Source organism: Lolium perenne, chromosome 7 (genome assembly GCF_019359855.2).
Source record: "Lolium perenne isolate Kyuss_39 chromosome 7, Kyuss_2.0, whole genome shotgun sequence".
NCBI classification, from domain to species: domain Eukaryota; kingdom Viridiplantae; phylum Streptophyta; class Magnoliopsida; order Poales; family Poaceae; genus Lolium; species Lolium perenne.
This window is the reverse complement of record NC_067250.2, coordinates 14,879,458-14,902,766: the sequence shown is the minus strand read 5'-3', so window position 1 is coordinate 14,902,766 and position 23,309 is coordinate 14,879,458. Positions and strand designations below refer to the sequence as shown.

The window sequence follows — 23,309 nt, the reverse complement described above, 5'->3', positions numbered from 1 at the left end:
CTGTGCAAAACGGGGCCGCCGGGACATGCGGTATGGCCGTACCGGGCGCGCGCGTGCACCCGTCCGCCAACGCGCGAAACGGAAAACATTTAGCACATAAAATGACGTGTCCTAGACCTAAAAACATTTTCCCCTCCATTTATTGAGTGAAGGAAAGTGTGGCCCCAGTTCAAGTCCGGTCAGTTTCCAGCGGATTCGGCGGGACACCGCAGGAAGCGGGAGGGATTCCCAGATGGCTACCGCGCGCATATGGCATGTGATAGGTGGTGCGTAGGAGGTATCCTACCGCTGCGCGGAGGTCTCGCGCAATACTGAAATGCGCACCATGTAGCTGCTTCACAAAAAAAAAACCTTCCGGCACCCCGAAAATGGAAAAACCGTCGCCCGTGGGTCAGATTGGAAATCCGCGACCGGGGCCTTGCTTCCCATCCTAAGGCCCACGCACGTGCCAAATATGGCCTCGTTCCGACAAACTATGTGGTAAAACGGGCCGTTTCCTACTCATTCCCCCTAAAAGCCATAGAACTCCGGACGTGATAGCCCTATTCGTGAAGGGTTTTTCAAGATAATTTCCGTATCCCAATTCCGTCTTTTTCAGTGGTTAATAGGACACATAAAATGACGCCACGCGGCTCCGCTCGACTTTTTGGCTCCGTTTAGTTTGCCAACTGTGCAAAACGGGGCCGCCGGGACATGCGGTATGGCCGTACCGGGCGCGCGCGTGCACCCATCCGCCAACACGCGAAACGGAAAACATTTAGCACATAAAATGACGTTCCTAGACCTAAAAACATTTTCCCCTCCATTTATTGAGCGAAGGAAAGTGTGGCCCCAGTTCAAGTCCGGTCAGTTTCCAGCGGATTCGGCGGGACACCGCAGGAAGCGGGAGGGATTCCCAGATGGCTACCGCGCGCATATGGCATGTGATAGGTGGTGCGTAGGAGGTATCCTACCGCTGCGCGGAGGTCTCGCGCAATACTGAAATGCGCACCATATAGCTGCTTCACAAAAAAAAACCCTTCCGGCACCCCGAAAATGGAAAAACCATCGCCCGTGGGTCGGATTGGAAATCCGCGACCGGGGCCTTGCTTCCCATCCTAAGGCCCACGCACGTGCCAAATATGACCTCGTTCCGACAAACTACGAGAACAACACTCCGTTGATGGCACCAAGTCCCTAGAGCCTAAACCAACCACGACACGGCGAGATTGGCGTACCCGAAATCGCAAATACGCTGCAGCCATGAGAACAACACTCACCTTGGACGCTTGCTGGCCAGGCATCCTAGGCGGGTCGCGTGTGTCTTTTCTGCTCCGCGTGGTCATCACCGTCCCTGGCAGGACGTGCTCCAGTGACAGCCCGTCTCCCGCTGCCATCGTCGTCGTTGGCAGCAGCGCGAGCGCGGAATCTGGGAGACATCTAGCATGGTGGAGACAGGGAGCGCCAGGATTTTGGAACCATGGTTGTGGCGGTCGGTAGAGGTAGAATTCCTTATTCTAACCAAAACTGGATCGGCTCGTCTGGATTTTGTGTCTCGGTTATGTGGACTCATCGGTTTTGATTGGACGAAAACTCTCATGATAGCGTCGCCATGCCAAGATTGCGTCGCTCTTTGCCGGAGGACCTCGCCGCGCGTTTCCGGGGGATCTAGCCACGCGATTCCGGCGGTTCCAGCCCTTGCTCGCAAGTCGCAATGTCGACCGGAACGATTTGACAATTGATTGAACCGTAGAACCTAAACAGGGTGGCTTATATCTACCCAGCTGTATCGATCAGAGCCCGTAAAGGCGTCCTTTTCGTGCTTGAGTCGATCGAAATACTTCTTCAGGACGTGGTTCTTCAGTGCACGTAGTCGTTATGGACTCTTTTTTTCTGAGAATTCGTTATGGACTCATGGATGACCATTGAGAGTTCCACTTCGTGTGTTGACAAACCGATTGTGGACTGATCCAGCAACGGCGGCCGGACGGAAGAAATTCAGGCCCAGGCCCATCAAAGGCGACATACGGTCTGAAGCGTTTTCTTTGACTTACCGTGGCACATGTTGTAATTTCGTCGAAAATTAAGGGGAGAAAAAAACGGACCAACAAGAAGCCTTATTTTCTTTATTATTAGGTATAGATAATCTCTACCGAGGATGCAATTATTAATTTATTTTTTAAAAAATAAAAATATATAAAATCCTAAATTTCTAGCAAAAAATTAAAAATCTTTCAGCTTTCATATTTTAGGAGTGGAAGGAAGAGGGAAAGGTAGATGTATGGGATCTAGGCTATGGGGCCCACAAGACATGGTTTTTTAGGAGTGGATTTTCTCCTTCTCCTAGGAAGAGACAATGAAAATCTCTCAAATCCTTGTCTCTCCTCCTGAAAATAAGTTTTGGGGGTTAATTTTTTGGAAGATTGATGGAGATGCTCAAAAAGCACAAAATCAAAACCAACAGCACATTTTCTGCTGTTGCTTGAACTTCGTTAGAAGAAATTGTGGAAAATATTCTGGCAAGAAGCAAATTAGGCAATCAGGATCGCATCTCAAAGCAGTCGACACAATCGATCTCCGCCGAGTAGTATACTACTAGTGTAGAAGGACAGCAACGTCACCGTCGACGTGCCTTGAGTATTCCATCGCCCCAAGAAGAAATCGCCATTGACAGCTACTTGTGCTGGCCACTGACAGCGGCTCCGTTGAATTGTAGACGAAACTGCAACAAGGAAACAAAAATCATCAGCATCGCAATCTCCATCTAGTCAACACACGGACCAGTCAACCATGACTGTCAGTCGTCACTTGTGCAGCACCACAAGAATTGCCACGATCCAAATGTGCACTACTGCAAAGTACCGATCGAGTTTCTACTACAAATTCGCGTGCACGCAGCTAGCTCTGGTGATCGATCAGCAATGGCGGTCGGCGGCGTCAGCGTCTCGGAGAGTCAGGACCGGAGCTATGGGGGCGGCGGGAGGGTCACGGCCTTCGTCGTGCTGTCGTGCATCACCGCGGGCATGGGCGGCGCCATCTTCGGCTACGACATCGGGATCGCGGGCGGGGTGTCGTCGATGGAGCCGTTCCTCCGCAAGTTCTTCCCGGAGGTATACCGTCGGATGAAGGGCGACTCCCATGTCAGCAACTACTGCAAGTTCGACAGCCAGCTGCTCACCGCCTTCACCTCCTCGCTCTACGTCGCCGGCCTGCTCACGACCTTCCTCGCGTCCCGCGTCACTTCGCGCCGCGGCCGCCGCCCGTCCATGCTCCTCGGCGGCGCCGCCTTCCTTGCCGGAGCGGCCATCGGCGGCGCGGCCGTGAACATCTACATGGTCATCCTCGGCCGGGTGCTCCTCGGCGTCGGCCTCGGCTTCGCGAACACGGCCGTCCCGCTGTACCTCTCGGAGATGGCGCCGTCGCGGCACCGCGGCGCGTTCAGCAACGGCTTCCAGTTCAGCGTCGGGATCGGTGCGCTCGCGGCCAACGTGATCAACTTCGGCACGGAGAAGATCAAGGGGGGCTGGGGGTGGCGCGTCTCGCTGGCACTGGCCGCCGTGCCAGCGGGGCTCCTGTTCGTCGGCGCGGTGTTCCTCCCGGAGACGCCCAACAGCCTCGTGCAGCAAGGCAAAGACCGCCAGGACGTGGCGCTGCTGCTCCGGAAGATTCGCGGTACTGACGACGTCGACCGCGAGCTGGATGACATCGTCGCCGCCTCTGACAGCGCCTCGGCGGCGGGCGGAGGCCTGCAGATGCTCCTCACTCAGCGGCGGTACCGGCCGCAGCTGCTGATGTCCGTGGCGATACCCTTCTTCCAGCAGGTAACCGGGATCAACGCGATCGCCTTCTACGCGCCCGTGCTTCTTCGCACGATCGGCATGGGCGAGAGCGCGTCCCTGTTGTCCTCCGTGGTCACGGGCGTGGTCGGCGCGGCCGCCACGCTGCTCTCCATGTTCCTGGTCGACCGCTTCGGCCGCCGCACGCTCTTCCTCGCCGGCGGCACCCAGATGCTGGCGTCGCAGGTGCTGATCGGCAGCATCCTGGCCGCGAAACTGGGCGACGACGGCGGCGTGAGCAAGGCGTGGGCCGGGGCTCTCATTTTTTTGATCGCCGTGTACGTGGCCGGGTTCGGGTGGTCGTGGGGGCCGCTGGGGTGGCTGGTGCCGAGCGAGATCTTCCCGCTGGAGGTGCGGTCGGCGGGGCAAGGGGTGACGGTGGCGACGAGCTTCGTGTTCACCGTGTTCGTGGCGCAGGCATTCCTGGCCATGCTGTGCCACATGAGGGCCGGGATATTCTTCTTCTTCGCGGCGTGGCTGGCCGCCATGACGGCGTTCGTGTACCTCCTCCTGCCGGAGACGAAGGGGGTGCCCATCGAGCAGGTGGAGAAGGTGTGGCGCGAGCACTGGTTCTGGAGGAGGGTCGTCTCCGAGGAGGAGGTGCCGGCGAGCGGGAAACTCTGAAGAAACAAACTTTGCGATTGCACGAATCGTAATGGCGCTTGTAGCCATCCATTTATGCCGTTACGCGGCTATCCATTATCCGTTCCTCGCCGAATTGATGGTGTTATGGTAAACTGGTAAGTTGATGCTGATCACATGGTGGCAGCAATCAACATCAATTATAGTGATTCGGAGCTGTCCGTTTGACAGACTGCATCAAGACTGAAGAGCAATGTAGTGCTGGTCGAGCTCGAGCAGGTGCTATTATTGATCGATCATGTGCCGGAAAATATATTGCGCATCGACCGCAAGATCAGTTCACGCTCTTGAGCAGATACATTAGTTGAACGCTATCTAGATATTTAACGGAGTGCTCACGTAGATTTTAATAAGCAGCTCGCATTGCACATGTACAGAGTGAAAGTCAAGGTGACTTGATACTTGAATAAAAGCTTCATTTCCAAAACTGTTGGGGGGATAACCCCCGGTATGCCAAAGGCATGCCAAACCGGGTGGTTTGAGCCATCAAGATACCGGTTTAATGTTCTTACCGGAAGCCTAGTAGGAATCCGGGAAAGCAAAGCTAAGCCGGTATCCCCAAAGGGGTATGCCGGAACCCGGTACAGAAGATACCGGAAAGGAGAGCCCGTCGGCAGGACTGGTCAAAGATTCTCTTCAGAGCAAGAAGACAAGGATGAGCCAAGCAAAGTAACTTTATTCAGAGCCCTGGCGCCAAAGAGAGAGGTGACGGAGAAAGAAGCCGGAGTACGTCAGCTTCTATGATAAAAGAAGGCCCCGGTGTCATCTATGATTAAAGTAGCTTTGTACAGTAACTCTGTAAAGTAGTTTGTCCAGTCAAAGATGCCATTAGGGTTTCTTGCACTGTAAGCCACCCTCTCCCCTATATAAGGAGAGGGGGCAGCCCTCCTTGCGGGCACGTTACGAGACGCGTGTATGTATGAAGGCAGAGCCTGTAACCTGTGTGAATCTATGAACATGGTGATCTAGAGGGAGTTTTTCCTTGTGTCTTTCTTCTTCAACCTCTGGCCTTGGCCAAGTTCTTGAGGAAACCATCCGGAATCTCTTCCCACCTGATCGCAAACCCTCCCCCGAATCCTCTTGCATCCATTCGGCCCCAATCTAAGCCATCCTATGGCATCTGCTCGTTCACCACGACGACAGTTGGCGCCCACCGTGGGGCATGAAGTGGCGTATGATGGAGTTCACATTCGGGCGGGCGTCCTCGAGATCTCCGGCGAGCGTACGGTGTCCGCGTTGGTGCAGCGCTTCTACGCCATGGACTTCATCAACGACAGCGCGGGCTGCTTCGCCAACGGCGGCATCTTCCCCAAGAACGGCCGCATCATCGAGTTCGGCAGCCACCGCATCTACTTCGGCACCGTCCCCGTGCGCCAGCGCCTCTCGCCGGTGCTGGTGGCACCGGATCCGCCAAGATGGCTCTGTGCTGGCCGCGCCGCCGGCAGCGTCGAGGTAATGATGACCGGTGTGGCTGGTGCAGGAAAGGAGGTTGCGGCTGAAGGTGCCGGTCGCGCGGTTTCGACCCGTGCGGCTAAGCCACCGCTGGAGCGCGGCACAGGCGCAGCGGGAGCATCATCCGCGCCGCCGGAAACACCGCTCCAGGCGGCGATGAACGTCCTCGCCACCCCCATCGCGCAGAACATCGATCCGGCAGCGGCTCAGGCGGAGCTGGAGGCGCAGCGCCAGAAGATGCTGGAAAGCGGCAAGGACATCGTCAGGGCGCAGCGCGAGCTGAACCTAACCGTACGTGAGTATAACGCTGCCCATGGCTTTGCTTCTGTTAACGCGCATGCTGCCAGGATGCCGGAAAACCGGCTAAAGGCTCGCAACCTAGATCAAGATTTGCGCAAAGAGATTCTTACCGGCAAGAGCGCCTCTGCATCTGTTAGCATCGTGGAAAAGCCTAAGTATAGCAGCCCGGATAAAACTATAAAAGCTGCTAAGGCTGCAGTAGAGCTATGCGAGTCGCTTTCCGGAGAGGCTTTGGTAAGCAGCAAGAGCGTGTTAGAGAGCTGCTGGAAACCATAGAGCAGCAAAATGCTGAGCAGCTGGCTAAGCTGAACAAGGCCGCGGCCTCAAAATCCGCGCGTTCAACAAAGAATGCCGGTAGCAAGTCCCATGGGCAGGCTTCGTCCCCCCATCCGGATAGAAGGAGAGAAAAAGATGTGAATGCGCAGCAGATGACTGTGTACGATCCGGTTCATGCCGGAAAGCAACAAGCCGGGCAACATGATGCCGGTAGAAAAAGCCAAGGGGCAGAGCGAGGCTACGCCAGAGGCTATGCCGGAAACAATCATGCCGGTAGATATGAGACCGGGCAAAACTATCAAGCTGCAAGGGCAGCGTACGATGAGGAGGAGATAGATCCCCCAAGGTACCGGCAGGCGAGGGCCGCGGTACCGGAATGTTACGATGAAGCCGATTCTGCAAGACCGGCAGCATACCGGAACCCATTGGGAGAACGCCTGGGAGAGAGATACTTACCGGAACGGGATGCGAGGCACCGTCTGGATAGAGTGTACTTATCAGAAATGATCGAGGAGGAAGGTCCTCCAGGTCCAAAGTGCTTTGGCCCAAGGATCATGAAAGAAAAACCACCAGTTCGCAACTTTATGTTGCCCCGTGACACAAAGACGTACGATGGCACCACAAAGCCGGAAGATTGGCTCGCGGATTACGTGACCGCGGTATACGTTGCAGGCGGTGGAGGAACCGTAGCAGGAGGAGGAAACCGGCGTTGGGCCGTGAGGATCATACCATCGTTTTTGGTTGGACCGGCAAGAATTTGGCTAAACAACTTGCCGGCAGGAAGCATAAATGGCTGGCTGGATTTTGAGGAGGCCTTTGTGAGCAATTTCAGCAGCACTTATCAGAGGCCAAACAGGCCGCAGCAACTTGCTCTGTGCGTACAGCGCCCGAATGAAACAGACCGGGATTATCTGGCCCGGTGGAACACCACAAGGAACTCCTGTGAAGGGGTAATCGAGGCACAAGCCATTGCTTGGTTTAGCAGTGGATGCAGAAGAGGTTCACCGTTGTGGCAAAAGTTGCAGCGCAACATGCCGACAACGTTGGCAGAGATGATACGTGTGGCTGACAGCTATGCGTTGGGAGACCCAACGCAGCCGGCAGTGCAACCGGAGCCGGAACAGCTGCGCCACGAACAACACCGGGACAACCGGAATAACAAAAGAAGAGAAGATTTTCCGGATCGAAGGTACGGTCCGCAGCAAGTTGCTGCTGTGCAGGAAAACTTTGAGGCCAGCGACAGCCAGAGGCAAAAAACCGGATCGCAGCCATGGGCGGGTCCTAAGAAGCAGTGGGTGGAAAAGAAACCCTGGGTCCAGAAAAGAAACTGGCAAGAACCCGCAAAATACACCATGGAAGCTGCCATGGACCAACCTTGCCGGTGGCACACGCCGAATCCGGCACACCCGTCAAACCATCTGACGAAGGATTGTACCTGGACCAAGTACTTGATGCAGAAAGGAACAGTGAAAGATGCGCGGCCACCACAAGACATGCCGCAGCAGCAGCAACAGCTACCGCCACCACCGCCACTTACCGGGGCAAACGCCTTACCAAGACAGCCAAACCGGCAAAGATACCAGCAAGTTAACCGGGTGGAGCAAAATGATAACCAGCCACCTCCACCGGCACCGTAAGGCCGGAATGTTTACGAAGATCCGCATCTGTGCTGTGTTGTCTTTGTCACTGAGCCAACAGACCGGCAAAGTGTACACCGGCGCTCCATGGAGGTCAATGCTGTGATGCCGGCAGTTCCCGACTACATGATGTGGTCCAATCAGGAAATTACCTGGTCATCCAAGGATCACCCTAAGATCATGCCGAATCCGGGTGGATATGCTCTTGTTGTGGACCCAATCATGAAAGGGCCGCAAACTCGAGTGAAGTTCAGCAAGGTGCTGATAGACAATGGCAGTAGCATCAACATCATGTACAAGCACACCATGCATACGCTGGGCATAACAGAAAACATGCTTCAGCCAACACGCACAACGTTCCACGGGATCGTTCCTGGCTTGTCCTGTGCCCCGATAGGAAAAGTTCGGGTGGACGTGGCATTTGGAGGACGTGACAATTGCCGGGTGGAAAATCTGGAGTTTGAGGTGGTGGATCTAGACAGTCCCTACCATGCACTGCTGGGGAGACCGGCGTTGGCTGCTTTCATGGCCACAACTCATACGGCTTACCTCAAGATGAAGATGACGGCACCTCGTGGACCACTGACTGTGGTGGGAAACTATAAGATCTCACTGGAAACTGCATCTGCCGGATCGAACCTAGCGGAATCGCTGGTGATCGCGGAGGAAAAGAAAAGAACGCAAACAGCCTGTTGCGCCTGGCTCGATCCTCACAAATGAGCTTAGCGGCAATGAGTGAAAACATGGGTTCGCCGGCATTCAAGCCAACAAATGAAACAAAGGACATCGTGCTGGATCCGGCTTACCCAGAGCGCACCGTTCGCATCGGTGCCGGCCTTGACCAAGCATAGGAAAGCGCGCTCGTCAGCTTCCTCCGTGAGAATCGGAATATCTTTGCCTGGTCAACTGATGATTTGGTAGGTGTTCCGAGGGAGCTGGCTGAGCACTCTCTAAACGTCCGGAAAGATGCCAAGCCGGTGCGGCAACCACTGCGCCGGTTCGCTGAAGACAGAAGAAAGATCATAGGAGAAGAGGTAACCAAGCTACTTGTTGCCGGATTCATTGTGGAAGTCACGCACACAGAGTGGCTGGCCAATCCGGTAATGGTTGAAAAGAAGAAAGATGAAAACCTGGAGGCAAAAGCTCCGAAGGTGTGGCGCATGTGCATCGACTACACCAACCTGAACAAGGCTTGCCCAAGAGATCCTTTTCCTTTGCCACGAATCGATCAAGTGATTGATTCAACTGCAGGGTGTGAGTTGTTGTCCTTCCTGGATGCCTATTCCGGTTTCCACCAGATTCCCTTGAAAAAGGAAGATCAAATAAAAACTGCGTTCATTACCCCGCACGGGGCTTATTGCTATGTCACAATGCCTTTTGGTTTGCGCAACGCTGGTGCAACGTACCAGCGCTGTATGCAAAAATGCTTGTTTGATCAAATCGGAAAGAATGTGCAAGTCTATGTGGATGACATTGTGATAAAAACTAAGGTAAAGAACACCTTAATCGATGACATCCGGCAAACATTCGATAACCTAAGACGGTTCCGGATGAAACTCAATCCGGCGAAATGCACCTTTGGTGTCCCCGCCGCAAGTTGCTCGGTTTCCTGGTGTCAAGCCGGGGCATAGAGGTTAATCCGGTAAAGATCCGGGCAATAGAAAGAATGGCTATCCCTCGAGAGTTAAAAGATGTGCAGAAGTTTACCGGAAGCTTGGCATCGCTAAGCCGGTTTGTAAGCAGGTTGGGAGAAAAAGCTCTGCCACTCTATGCTCTCATGAAAAAATCCGACACGTTCGTCTGGACCCCTCAGGCAGACGCAGCGTTTAGAGAGCTAAAAACAATGCTAGCCACAGCACCTATACTGGCTTCACCTCTAGAAAGGGAGCCTATGCTGTTATACATAGCAGCAACAAACCGGGTTGTGAGTGTAGTGGTTGTAGTTGAAAGAGAAGAGGAAGAAAAAACCGTCCAGAGGCCGGTATACTACCTGAGCGAGGTGCTCTCCCTCTCAAAACAAAACTACCCTCACTTCCAGAAAATGACTTATGGCGTGTACATGGCTGCCACCAAGCTCAAGCACTACTTTGAGGAGCACCCCATGAAAGTGGTAAGCGAAGCACCAATCTCCGACATCATGTGCAACAAAGACGCGCCGGCCGGATTGCAAAATGGGCAATCCAGATATCACCGTACGTGCGGTGTATGAAAGAAGAGATGCCATAAAATCACAGGCTTTGGCTGATTTCCTTGTTGATTGGGCGGAGATGCAATACAAACCGCCAGATCAAAGGATAGAGTACTGGAAGATGCACTTTGATGGATCCAAGCTCAAGGAGGGTCTAGGTGCCGGTGTGGTGCTTACTTCACCAAAAGGAGATCACCTCCGGTATGTTTTGCAAGTGCATTTCAGGGCATCAAACAATGTCGCTGAATATGAGGCTTTAATCCATGGGCTTAAGGTCGCAAAAGAAATCGGTGCACACCGGATCATTTGCTATGGAGATTCAGACCTTGTGGTACAGCAGTGTTCCGGAGATTGGGATGCAAAAGATGCCAACATGGCCTTGTACCGGTTTCACGTGCAAAAGATTGCCGGATTCTTCGAAGGGTGTGAGTTCCACCATGTGCCACGCGCGTAAAATGAAGCCGCGGATGCTTTGTCCAAGCTGGGCTCATCTAGGCAAGAAATTCCTCCCGGAATAGCTTTGGCTCACCTAAGAGTGCCATCAATCAAACCGAGCCCGGAGTCAGAATCAATTTTTGTACCGGAGTCACACGTAGTACCCATGGATATCGATGAAGGGAACCCGGGGACTGCTCCGGCAAGCTCGGGGACTGCTCCGGTAGGCTCGGGGACTGCTGTACCCATACCGGAAGACATGATGCTGGTGGATAGCATGGAGATAGATGCACCGGTGTTTTTGGTTCGAGAGATACCATCATGGGTTAAACTTATTAAGGAATTCCTGATCAGCGGCATCTTGCCGGTGACGAAAATGAATCAAGGAGGATACAAAGAAGGTCCAAAGCTTACACGTTCATCAATGGTGAGGTGTACAAGAGAAGTGTTACCGGTGTCCTTCAAAGATGTGTGGAACCGGAGGAAGGGAAAGAAATGCTTGAGGAAATTCACCAAGGAGAATGTGGGCATCATGCTTCGTCAAGGGCGCTAGTAGCAAAAGTATTCCGGCATGGGTTCTATTGGCCCACTGCTTTGGAGGACGCTGAGGATTTGGTAAGAAAATGCAACGGCTGCCAGAGGTACGCCAAGCAAAACCATACCCCAGCATCCGGTTTAAAGACAATACCGCTAACATGGCCATTCGCCGTTTGGTGCCTGGACATGGTTGGACCATTCAAAACTGCAAGAAGCAGCATGACTCACATCTTGGTCATGGTGGATAAGTTCACCAAATGGCTAGAGGTAAAACCTATCGCAAAGTGTGACGGGCATACAGATGTGAAATTCTTGAAAGATGTCATTTTGCGGTATGGATACCCGCACAGCATCATCACTGATAATGGAACCAACTTTGCTCAAGGTGAGTTCAAAAGGTTCTGTGAAGAAAAAAACATCCGGTTGGATTTGTGCTCAGTGGCACACCCACAAGGTAATGGCCAAGTGGAAAGAATGAATGCCTTGGTGCTTTCCGGTATCAAGCCTAGACTCATTGATGCGGTGGAAAAGTCACCAGGGTGTTGGCTCGATGAGCTACCGTCAGTACTGTGGAGTATAAGAACAACTCCAAACCGGTCTACCGGATACACTCCTTTCTTCATGGTTTATGGAGCAGAAGCGGTGATACCAACCGATATCATTCATGATTCACCAAGGGTACAGCTCTATACTGAGCAAGAGGTCAAAGAGGCCAGAGAAAATGATGTCGACTTGCTGGAGGAAGCAAGAGAGCTGGCTTTGGCAAGAACAGCCATTTACCAGCAAAACCTAAGACGCTATCATAACCGGAAGGTTAACCCAAGAGTTTTCCGGGAAGGAGATCTTGTACTTCGCCTGGTGCAGCGCACTGAAGGCCGGCATAAGCTCTTGCCACCATGGGAAGGTCCCTTCATTGTAAGCAAGGTGCTTCACAATGATGCATACTACTTGATCGATGCACAGGAGTGGAAGAAAGGAAAGGCGGACAGGTCCGGAGAGGAGAGCAAGCGTCCATGGAACGTAGCTCTGTTGCGTCCTTTCTACTCTTGAAGTGGTGGTGTAAGAAGTTCCTTTTTGTACCTTATATGCTATGAATAAAAGATGCCGGAACCTTGAATGAATCTCGGGGACTACCCCAACCTAAGTTGCATGTAACTTGTCTATTTTTTCAGTTTACCGGTTGCTTATTGAATGTTTTTTCTTTCCGGTTTAGTAGTGTGCTAAATCCTACCGGAGTCTTCGACTCTGCTGCTGTCCGCAAACCGGCTTCATGGCAAGCAAGATAAACCGGTAGGGGATAAGCACATGAACTGCGAAAAGGGAGAGCAGGAAAGAACAATCCGGAAAATTTAACTAACCCCGTTTAACCGGTTTTTTGCAAAATTTCAAAGTTATTTCTAAGTTCAAGAAGATGCTTGTTTGGTGAAAGAACCTTGTGCTCATACGCCAAAGAACGCCCAGAGAAGGCAGGCAGAGCCAAGGCAAAAGAACCAAGTATGCATCAAATTGGATGCGGGAACAATTTGGAAATCTTTGCAGTGCAGGATAAAATCAAAACCAAAAGCAAAATATGCTAAGGCAAACTCATAAATACTTAGCTACCGGTATAACTTACCGGCAGGAAATGTTGTACCACAACCACAGGCAAACTTAAGTTTTACATCATAAGCCCCGGCATACCGGGGCAGAATTTAACGAACATTGTTTCAAAGATAAGCAGGACCAACACATATAGCAGGCAAACACTTCAAAGAGAGTAATCACGCAGCAGGGGCTTCCGGAGGAGCAGCGCCGGCATCAGCATCGTCCAGGAGCTCTTCTTCGGCTTCATCCTCCTCCTCGTCGAGATAGTCCTTGACGCCAGGAGGGGGAGGGATGAAGGTGCGCATGTCGGCATACTCCGCGATGCGGTACGCGCGATCCTGCCGCTTGGCGGAGAGGATCGGGTCCAGATCCGTTTCTGCGTCTTCACGCACGCCGGTAAGGGCGTCCAAATCGAGCTCCGGGTACCAAGAGCAGGCGACGCGGAGGGCGGAGTCCGCTCCAGCGCGGGCAGCAGAGCACTGCCATTCGCGGATCCTCTTGCCGGCACCCTTGAGGCGATCGCTGATGAGGGAGAAGGTGTCCGGCACCTCCTCGCCAGGCCATAAAGTCCTGTATAGCTGGGTAGCTACATCAGGGATGTCCGAAAGATTGCGGTCTATGCAGCGCATATGGGACACCCGCGCGTTAAGCGCGACCAGATGGTCCTTGGGCGTCCATGGCACGGTAAGATCCGCTTGGCCTTTGTCCTTGCGTTGCGCATCGACCTTCTTGACAGCGTACCTCTGCGAGTCCGGAAAGAGGCCTATGCAAAGAAAGAAAAAGGTTAAGGACAAGAATCCGGAAGAGAAAGAGACCGGAGAGAAAAGAATCCGGAAGAAAAAGAGACCGGAGAGAAAAGAGTCCGGAAGAAAAGAGACCGGATGGAAAGATAACGGAAAGAGAATGGGGTCGAAGGAAAAAAGGCTCGTATGCAGTAGTCAAAGTGTAAAAGAAAAGAACTTACGGTGGGCGAGTGTGTCGGTCTGCAGGATCAACTGATCGCATTCCTTATGCTCCTCCTCCAGCCGCGCAGCCTTCTCCTCGGCACCCTTCCGGGCCTTGGCCATCTCCTCCAGCTCTGCCCGCAACACCACAGTGGCATTGCAAGCATTCTCCAGAGCCTCGTCCAACTTGGCCGCTGCGGTCACTTCAGCGGCTTTGAGGGCCTTGGCGTGGTCAAGCCCCAGCTGAATCAGCTGAGACTTGAGCTCCTGGTAGCTGGTCTTGAGGGCGTTCAGCTCCTCCTGGTGCTGCCGGTTGAGCTGGTCCTTCTCCCCTGTAACCGGAAAAAAGAGTGTTAACAAGGTTACACTAGTAAAAATGAAAAGAAACCAAGTTCAAAGGAGAAAGGAAAAAATAGTACGTTGGGCCGCGGCGAGCTGCTCCTTGAGAGCATCGATGGAAGCTTCCGGGATCACTGTTGAACAGAAATTGTCAATATCACAAGGAAAAAAGGTTTCCGGTAGCAAAGATGCCGGTGGAACAAAAAACTTACCTTGGCACTTATCATGTGCCTCAGCGAGCTCCCGGTGCTCCCATAAAAGCTCCTCGAAGAGGGCCTTCCGAGCGTCAGCGGTGACCTGTTCAAGAAAAAGAAGAAACGAGTTAAGTTTTGCGCTAAGAACAAAGTTCTTAACCCGAAACTCGGGGACTGGCAGTGCCGGTTTTGCGCGTTTTTAAGATAAGTTTTGCGCTAAGAACAAAGTTCTTAACCCGAAACTCGGGGACTGGCAGTGCCGGTTTTGCGCGTTTTTAAGATAAGTTTTGCGCTAAGAACAAAGTTCTTAACCCGAAACTCGGGGACTGGCAGTGCCGGTTTTGCGCGTTTCTAAGGTGAATTGTGTGTTAAGAAGAAGGTGTTTAACCCGAAACTCGGGGACTGGCAGTGCCGGTTTCACGCTAAAATCTTAAGTTAAGTTTTGCGCTAAGAGCTGCGCTCTCACCACAAAACTCGGGGACTGGGAAGATAGACAAGAGAGAAACCGGCAAAGATTGAAAGTTAGTAGAACATACCGTCAGATTGTTCGTGGAATCGTACCACGCGCTGTCAAGCTCTTTTACGGCGTTCCGGAGCCGCATGAAGTGCTCCTCAGAACACCGATCCCCGACAGGATCAGGTGCCGGCAGCCGGTCCTTGCCCATTCCGCGGGTCGCCGGAGTAATGTCCGCGGCGTTCCACTTTTGAGCATAGGGCAGGAGGTGCCCCAGGTCCCGGCCTTGGCGCTGGAACTCCGTGATGCGGCCGAGGAGGCCGGTGGCCTTCATGCTGGCACCTTTGGCGGCCTTGGAGACGTGCAGCACCAAGGGCTGCTGGCCGCCCGAAGGGGCGCTGGAGGCCGTCGCCTTCCCCTTAATGAGCTTGGAAGGCTTGGGCGGCGGCGCGGTAGAGGAGGCCCCGGAGGTCTTGGCCGGCGGCGCGCTAGGAGCGGCCTTGGAGGGCTGGGCGCGAGGAGCCTCTGGCGGAGGCATGAGGATGGTGCGTGGAGAAGGGGGAGCGCTAGGAGCGTCACCCGTGTTGGAGCCTTCCGGCGCGGAAGATTCCGGCGCGGAAGTTGTCTTTTCAAGGACGGGAGGAGCAGAAGGCTCCGCCCGCCCGGCAGCTTCTTCTTCTCCGGCGCCGATGTTGCTGGCGCCGGTGTCTTGGTGTTCCGGGAGGAAGGAAAGATCCTCCTCCGTGCGGTGATCTGACAATGAAGGGGCCGCACGCCCCGAATTTGTTGCGCCCCCCGAAAGGGAGGCAGAGGTGTTGCCGGCACCAGATGGTGCCGGGCTTGAGCGAGGAGGAGGGGTTGAGGTCCTTGCGGATCCCTCAGAGCCCGATGGCCTTGGGCCAAGCTTGAGAGCGGGGCTGAGAAAAAGAGAAAAGACCAATGGTTGAGAAAAAGCAACCGGAAAAAGAACTTAGCAAAAAAGAGGCAAGCCGGAAAAGAAAATTACCCGGAAGCGGTTGGCATCGCTTTGCGCCCGTAGCGGCGCACGCCCACTTCTTTCTCCCCCACGGGCTCCGTCCGGAAGCGCTTGGAGGGAGGAGCATGGCTGGAGCCGGCAGTAGATGCCGGCTGCTTGTTCTTTTGGCCATGGGCCATGAGTTTGTCCACAAACTCAGAGCCGGCCTCGGCGCGCAGGGGCGGCACGCGCTCGTGGATCTATAAGTTGGATATGGCTAAGAAGCAATTCGCAAGAAAATAATAGTGGCAAAGTATAGGAAGCCGGAAAAGAAAGTACCTCGAGCACAACCAGGTCGTCGGGGTTTCCGGTTGGCTCCGGCGGGTCCCGGCCAAGGCGCGCAGCCGGAGTCTTCCCCATCTTCAGATCCTTCCAAAAAATGTAGGGATCCGGGTCGAAGGAGTCAAAGGCGCGCTTCCGGAGAGTTCCTCGAGGCTCTGCCTGGATGAGAGGGAAGCGGTCCCTGGCCTGAAACAAGGTAAAAAAGAAGGTTAACAAAAGCAGGAACTTACCGGCAAAGACAACCCCAAATTGCACAATCTCTTACTTCTTGAGTAGGACGGTTAGAGGAACTGAGGGGAAGGAGGCCCCATTCCCACGCAAAAGGCATAGCAGTTTGACAGATCTGCTTAGCCTTGCGAACAACGTCTTTCTTGCTGAGAGCACGGCCTGTGATCTTGGTAGGATCGCCTGGGCCATACATCTCGCTCATCCTATGTGCGCGGCGCTTAAGAGGAAGCACCCGGCGCGATATGAAAGTCCGGATGATATCATCAGAACAGATGTTGGTCTCCTTCTTCAAAGAAGCCAGGAAGCGCACTACCCGGTTGGTTTCGGCGTGTTCAGTCCTCGGGTTGTAGCTCCAGTTGGTTCTCCTGGGGGGCCCCTCTTGGTATGGAGGAAGATTGATGAGATCGGCGCGGCCGGCGTTCTTCACATAGAAAAAAGTTCCTTGCCAGGCGCGGCAAGACTCGAGGCCGGAAAACTTAAGAAAGGTGCTCCCCTGGCGGGAGCCGACGATGCAAGAGCCGCACTGCACGGGCGGCTTGGGCTTAGGGATTTCCTTGCCCTGGACGGAGTTGATCCGCAAGTTGAAGAAGCGGGCAAACGTCTCACGAGTGGGACGAATGCCGATGTAAGCCTCCATGAAGGTGGCATAGCAAGAAAGATAGAAAATGGCGTTGCCAGGAAGGTGGTGAGGTTGGAGTTCGTAAAAATCTAGAAAATCCCGGAAAAAAGTGGAGGCGGGAAGGCCGAAGCCACGCTCAAAGTGAGCAAGAAAAACAACGTACTCGTCATCTTCGGGATCCGGTTCGATCTCGTCATCCGGAATCCGGCAGGTAACTCCTTCCGGAATCCTCCGAGACCGGTACAGCCAATCGATCTCAAACTCAGTAACGTTGGAGCCCATCCAGGCTCCGCGGGTGGTTGGGGAAGGCTCCTCGCCGGAAGATTGGCTGGAGCTGCTTGAGGCTTGGCCAGAGCTACTGGCCTCTTGGCTACCGGAAGCTTGGCTAAAGCTGCCGGATTCTAGGTGGCCGCCGGACTCTTGGAGGCTACCGGATTCCTGCTGATTGCCGGAATCGGTCTCCATTGGATCTGACGCCGTGGATTCACCGGGAGAGGGTCTACGGCGCTTGAGAGAAAGGGAAGAAGAAGATGCGGAGGAAGATTCCTCGTCAGACATTGCGAGGGTAGGCGAAGAAACAGAAATCCCAAACTTGAACCCCGCGTGAAGATCTACGAGTAAGAAGAAAACCAAAGAAAAAGAGCAAATAAGAACACCAAAGGCTCAAGATCTGGAAAGCTAGCGAACGGCGAGTGAAGTGAAATTAGTACCAACCTTGGGCGGCGCGGTCGCTGAGGGAAGCGTTCGCTGGCGGTGAAGCGGGTCTGCGGTCGCTGGCGAGCTCCGTCGATGGCGAGGCGGAGAAGCTCGCGAAGAAGCGCAAATGCGGCGGGCGCGAGGAAGTTGCTGCCGAAGATCTCCGCACGGCGAAGTCCGGCGGAAGCGCGGCGTGAGTTCGCCGGGCGCCGGAGCTTGAACGAGCGACGGCGGACGGAGAACGGCGGTGGCGCAAAGGCGTGGAGCTCTGTGCGCGAAGGGGGAGAATGCGAAGAAGATGAAGAGGAACGGGCAGTTGTGTTTATAAAGGAGAGAGAAGGTGGGCATGGAACCGCTGGGCCGCGGCGGTTCGCCTCGCGGCCCGCGACGGTTCGCACCTTGGGCCGCCACGTGGCGAACGGATACACGTGAGAAAAAGGAGGCCACACGGAGGCGCACACAGGATCCCGAAGAAGTAGTGGGATCCGCAGCGGTGCATTAAATGCGCGCGCGGGAGTCGAAGCGATGTGACAACGGACACTGGCGCGTCAGTTACAGTGCGCATGTCTCTGACAGGCGCGGGGCCCGAAATATTCTCGACTTCGCCGAGGAAGGAGTAAAGACACATGGTGCGGAAAAAAGAGATGCCGGAACGAGCCTTGCAGAGAGAAGAAAAGGAACAAGGGTAAAGGTGCCGGAACTAAGCTCAATACATGAGTGATTAAACCAGTATCTTAAAAAGATGAAAACCTGGCATGGTCTGTAGGATAGAATCCTCCAGGCTATACCAGCTTCGGGGACTAATGTTGGGGGGATAACCCCCGGTATGCCAAAGGCATGCCAAACCGGGTGGTTTGAGCCATCAAGATACCGGTTTAATGTTCTTACCGGAAGCCTAGTAGGAATCCGGGAAAGCAAAGCTAAGCCGATATCCCCAAAGGGGTATGCCGGAACCCGGTACAGAAGATACCGGAAAGGAGAGCCCGTCGGCAGGACTGGTCAAAGATTCTCTTCAGAGCAAGAAGACAAGGATGAGCCAAGCAAAGTAACTTTATTCAGAGCCCTGGCGCCAAAGAGAGAGGTGACGGAGAAAGAAGCCGGAGTACGTCAGCTTCTATGATAAAAGAAGGCCCCGGTGTCATCTATGATTAAAGTAGCTTTGTACAGTAACTCTGTAAAGTAGTTTGTCCAGTCAAAGATGCCATTAGGGTTTCTTGCACTGTAAGCCACCCTCTCCCCTATATAAGGAGAGGGGGCAGCCCTCCTTGCGGGCACGTTACGAGACGCGTGTATGTATGAAGGCAGAGCCTGTAACCTGTGTGAATCTATGAACATGGTGATCTAGAGGGAGTTTTTCCTTGTGTCTTTCTTCTTCAACCTCTGGCCTTGGCCAAGTTCTTGAGGAAACCATCCGGAATCTCTTCCCACCTGATCGCAAACCCTCCCCCGAATCCTCTTGCATCCATTCGGCCCCAATCTAAGCCATCCTATGGCATCTGCTCGTTCACCACGACGACAAAAACATAGTGATTACCTGCACCCAACGATCACTCATGACCCGCAAGAGCACACAGTCGTTTAAGCACGTTTCAGCGAAAGTATCAATTCCGGTTTTATATCGATTTCAACAAAGAGCCGAAAGATAAGTGTTGTATATGCGTTTCTGTTGAACCCAAGATGTCACAAGTCTGGAGTGAATTGACTGCAAGTAATGGAAGGGAAAAAAGGGTGAGTGATGAGTGTGGTTGAATATGATCTACTAAAATAAAGTACGAAGGTAAATAACATAAATAGTAAATGATTACGAGAGTTGTTTGAAATTCCTTCATACGAGAAGCTATACAGGGAGAGATTTAGTTCATGGTGATAGTGAATGTGCCAAATGAAATGAAAGGGATGAGTGACATTATAATATTATTATATGAATATATGAAAGTAACCCATAAATAGTCAAGACTTCTCTTGGTAGATTTCATCTGACTTCATTAATCATGTTACCTCTTACCACCAGCCATGGTCAGTGCAATAATAAAGGTCTAGAGACCATATCGATGCAATAGGCTTTATGGTTTCTTATTATCCCTAAGTCATACTAGATCAACTGTGAGGTCTACCGTGTCACTCGGAGGTCACAAAAGTTCTAGTAAACAAGATCATGCATGTGGAGCTCTCTGGATCATGTTATTTAGGCCTTTAAATTAGACAACAAACATTATGGATAACATAGAAAATCAAAGCACTACTAATAATTATCATAGCCACAAATGAATGGATGTTTAAAAGGCACAACACATCTCACCAATCCCCTACATTTCCCACGCCTACGAGGAATTACTCTCACATTTGAGGGGAGCACACATAGAGAGATAATCATAATTTAAATAGAGTTCATCTCAATATTACCTTAGATCTCCATAATAAAGTTGTAGATCAAACCAAATACAAGCAAATGTATGAATATTGTTCTCAAAACCCTAATCTTAGAAGTGTACATCTCTCTCTATCTATGTTTCTCTCTTATGCAATGGGAAACAATGGTGAATGGAGGATTAGGAGTGATGATATTCCCCTTCAGATCTCTTTTCCTCTCTTCTCGAATGTGCGGCGGTTGTGTTTTATGTTTTCTATCTTCTCTTCTCCCATTGTCTCCTTCACAAAAGTTGTTCATGTTGAAGAGACGAAGGCAGTGGAATCTGGTACGTCCGGGCCATACAGACGGGTTGCCATCGTACCAGTGCTTGCCAAAATTTTTGAAGTATATTTTGGTTTATATTTGAATTACGAAGTTGCCAAATATCCTCAAGTTGGCTCATAAATGGGTTCCACTCCTTCCAAAAGTGTTGGGACCCTCAAAGTCACAGTACAAAACAAGGTTTCTCCGTTTTAATAATATTAGCGTAGTTGAACCCATAAAACCATCAAAACCAAACAAGAATGAGTAGAAAACGTCTTGTAAAAGGTTATCAAAATATGAGCTATCAACTCCCCCAAAGTTAGCTGTTTGTCGCCCTCAAGTGACAAAGTAATAAAGAATGATAGCGAGAGTTTGAGCTTTAAATAGAAGAACTCACAAGTTGAAATTGGTATCTCATCTATTCTTCACAAATCCCGCAACTTTAAATTTGATCATAATTTTTTTTGAATGGTTGCCCTAATCCTCGCTTCCTAACCACATAGACTTGTTATCGAATAAAATTTAAACGCACAGCAAGTTCAAGAATTCAGCCATGTCCGCAAAGCAAAATCTTTAGAGCTCCTCTTAATGAGAATTAAAAGTTTTAGCTCAATATATTTGTATCAAGTTTGGAGTGTTTTGATATTTATCAAGTTTGGAGTTAAAAGCAGCTCGTTATCACCCAATCAAAAATAGTGGCTCGCTAACAATTAATCTCTTCCTTGTTTTTGAAGAATCGCAACTCGTTAGTAAGGAGAAAATGCTAAAGCTTTGTTAGTTCAATCAGAGTGTGCATGCTAGCAAAGATACTTGTGGCATATTGATTTCTCAAAGTTACTCGTTAGAGTATTCCAACTTTGCTCCCCTGCTTCTCTGCCGCTGTTTCGTTCATCAACACCAAAGACGAAGATGAGAAGGTTGATAGTGTATCTGTCCACTCCTTCCTCTCCTCTTTGGCTCTCTGGATGCGCCTCACACTTCTCGTTCTCACGTGCCTTGTCTCGTGCCCTAGGTCGACCTAACGGCGACACGGTCTTGAACAGCAGGCAAGCACGTCGTCGATGAAGGGTGTTAATGAAAGGACACGGATGTCGCCTAGAGGGGGGGGGGGTGGTGAATAGGCGATTTAAAACTTTTACGAGATGGGCTTAACAAATGCGGAATAAAACTAGCGTTTACTTTGTCAAGCCCAAAGCCTATATACTATTGTTCACCTATGTGCACCAACAACTTATTCTAAGCAATGGTTCACCTATGTGCACCAACAACTTATGCTAAGCAATACAAGCAAGTATGAGATAGCAAGATATATATAACTTGAAGCACGATGGCTATCACAAGGTAAAGTGCATAAGTAAAGAGCTCAGGTATAGAGATAACCGAGGCACGCGGGAGACGATGATTTATCCCGGAGTTCACACTCTTGCGAGTGCTAATCTCCGGTGGAGAGGTGCGGTTGCTTAGTGCTCCCGAACGCCACAAGAGGCTCACCTTGAGGTGTGGTTGCTCGATGCACACCAACGCCACAAAGGCCTCACCCCAAGATGCGGTACTCACACCACACACCGAACGCCACGAAGGCGCCTCACCTAAATCTTCGGTGACCCTCGCCACAAAGGCCTAGGTCACGGTTCCACTAAGGGATTTCCTTCGAGGCGGAAACCGGACCTTACACAAAGATTGGGGCACACATCCACAACTTAATTGGAGGCTCGCAACAAACCGCCACAAAGGCCTAGAATCCGTCTAGGGTTCCAAGAACCCAAGAGTAACAACTTTCTTGCTTTCACCTCCACGAATCACCGTGGAGAACTCAAACCGATGCACCAAATGCAATGGCAAGAACACCACAAAGATGCTCAAGTCCTTCTCTCTCAAATTCCAACAAAGCTACAAAAGCTATTGGGGGAATAAGAGAGGAAGAACAAAGGAATTCACAAAGAACACCAAGATCAAGATCTAGAGAGTTCCACTCACAAAGAGATGGATTTGATTGGTAGAAATGTAGATCTAGATCTCCTCTCTCTTTTCCCTCAAATGGGGGCAAGAATCATGGAGGGATTGAGAGATAGTGCAAGCTTCTCTAGTTCAACAATGGAGGAGAGAGAGAGTGAGAGAAGCAACAGCCCAAGGAGGAAGAAGGGGGGTATTTATACCCCCCAAGAAAATCGAGCCGTTTGGGCAAACCAGGGCCGGATAATCCGGCCTAAGTAAGGGCCGGATTATCCGGGGGCCGGATTATCCGGCCTCAGGGACAAAACCTGGACAAAATCCGGCCAAAAATCCGGCCCCTATACTGAGCAGCAATTCCTCAGGTCCTTAGCCGATTTCGGGGGGGCCGGATATTTTCGAAATATCCGGCCCGGATAATCCGGCCCGGATATTTCCGAAATATCCGGCCCAAGTAAACTGCAGAAACACCAAAACTAAAACGGGCATAACTTTAGCATCCGGACTCCGATTTTGATGATCTTGGGCTTGTTTTGAAGCTAGGAACAAGCTCTACAAGATCATGCAGGAAACCATCATAGTCCAACAAGGGAGGATAGAAACAAATGATGAAAGGTTTGACCTATCTAAAAAAGACATACCGGTAAACCTCCAATCTCGAAAATGCAACAAGTTGCCCGTGCAAAAACCATTCTTGATGAACTAGAGCTTGTCATGAGAATAAGCACAAGCTCTAAATCATCACATGGATAAGATCCAAATGACAACCAAGAAAGATGATGAAAGGATGCAAAGGTTTGAGCTCTCTCCGAACGATACGATCGAGTTACTCACTCGAGAGCCCTCTTGATAGTACGGCAACTAAACTATAAACCGGTCTCCAACTACACTATGAGACCGGTGAGAAAGAAACCCTATCAAGAGCAAACCTTATACTTGCGCATTCCACTTGAGCTTGATGACGACGATCTTGACCTCAACAAGATGGAACGCATTTCTTGCTTGTGCTTGCTTGACGAAGTCTTGTGGATTGCTCCCCCATAAACCA

General features: G+C 51.8%; 1 protein-coding gene across 1 annotated transcript; it reads left to right on the top strand.

Annotated features, from left to right (window-relative positions):
- Positions 1–2,797: 2,797 nt before the first annotated feature.
- Positions 2,798–4,884, top strand: LOC127311358 (hexose carrier protein HEX6). Its single transcript, XM_051341779.2, has one exon. The coding sequence runs from the start codon at positions 2,901–2,903 to the stop codon at positions 4,437–4,439; it is 1,539 nt and encodes a 512-aa protein (XP_051197739.1). The 5' UTR covers positions 2,798–2,900; the 3' UTR covers positions 4,440–4,884.
- The last annotated feature ends 18,425 nt before the right edge of the window (positions 4,885–23,309 follow it).